The 683-nt window shown below is 31.8% G+C and overlaps 2 protein-coding genes across 4 annotated transcripts in view; both read right to left on the reverse strand.

The window, feature by feature from the left end:
* The window catches only part of LOC107613595 (naringenin 8-dimethylallyltransferase 2, chloroplastic-like), a 45,024-nt gene that overhangs the window by 43,976 nt on the left and 365 nt on the right, over positions 1–683 (reverse strand). The gene's annotated exons all lie outside the window — the stretch shown is intronic.
* Positions 1–683, reverse strand: part of LOC107613594 (naringenin 8-dimethylallyltransferase 2, chloroplastic-like) — a 6,078-nt gene that overhangs the window by 2,255 nt on the left and 3,140 nt on the right. For all 3 annotated transcript variants that reach the window (XM_021109752.1, XM_021109753.1, XM_016315672.2), the window contains 3 exons: positions 535–636; positions 289–381; positions 103–174 (listed from right to left, as the gene is read on the reverse strand). In XM_021109752.1, coding sequence (XP_020965411.1) covers positions 103–174; positions 289–381; positions 535–636 — 267 coding nt within the window. The remainder of the gene's footprint in view (positions 1–102; positions 175–288; positions 382–534; positions 637–683) is intronic.

The raw sequence follows: 683 nt of genomic DNA on the forward strand, positions 1-683 counted from the left end.
AGACTTAAATTCAATTTCTCATTCAGAAAGGAAGAGATGTGCCGTTTGAGTTATAGGTGATTGACATCTAATAATAACATATGACATAAGAATATAACATACCTTCTTAGGACCCAAGCGTACTGACAAAGTTCGGAGGCCTGCCATTTTGTCTCCTTCGATGTCAGGTATATCCTATTTAATTAATTTCACAAAATAGTATTATTAGATAAGGTTACTAAATACCTTGCAATATCAAATGCTTGTGTATAAATTAAATGTTTATTTTGAGGACCTAAAAAATTTTACCTTTGCCAACGTTATAATTCCATAGAAAAGGCCCATGACTGCAGTGGCAAAAACTAGTGATCTTGGAAAGATAGCTGCCTTCTTGAGCACACTCTAAATCACGCATGGAGCATGGTATACATTAATTAGACTTCCATGAAAGCTTAGTAAGAATCAAAATAGTTTATCATGTATGTATTCGAGTAGTACAATCCAAAGTTGCTATTATATATTTCTAAATAGTAATATGTTTTAGTATGATAATACCTTCATGTGAAAAAAGGGACCAAGATTAAATGATATCACCATAGAAAGTGTGTTACCCATCACTGTAAGTATTGTAGATTTCTTCCATCTCAATAAAGGCAACTGCGAAGTAAAAAAAATTAACGATATTAATTATAGAGAGTATAAAC

The sequence above is a fragment of the Arachis ipaensis genome, chromosome B08 (assembly GCF_000816755.2).
Source record: "Arachis ipaensis cultivar K30076 chromosome B08, Araip1.1, whole genome shotgun sequence".
Classification (NCBI taxonomy): domain Eukaryota; kingdom Viridiplantae; phylum Streptophyta; class Magnoliopsida; order Fabales; family Fabaceae; genus Arachis; species Arachis ipaensis.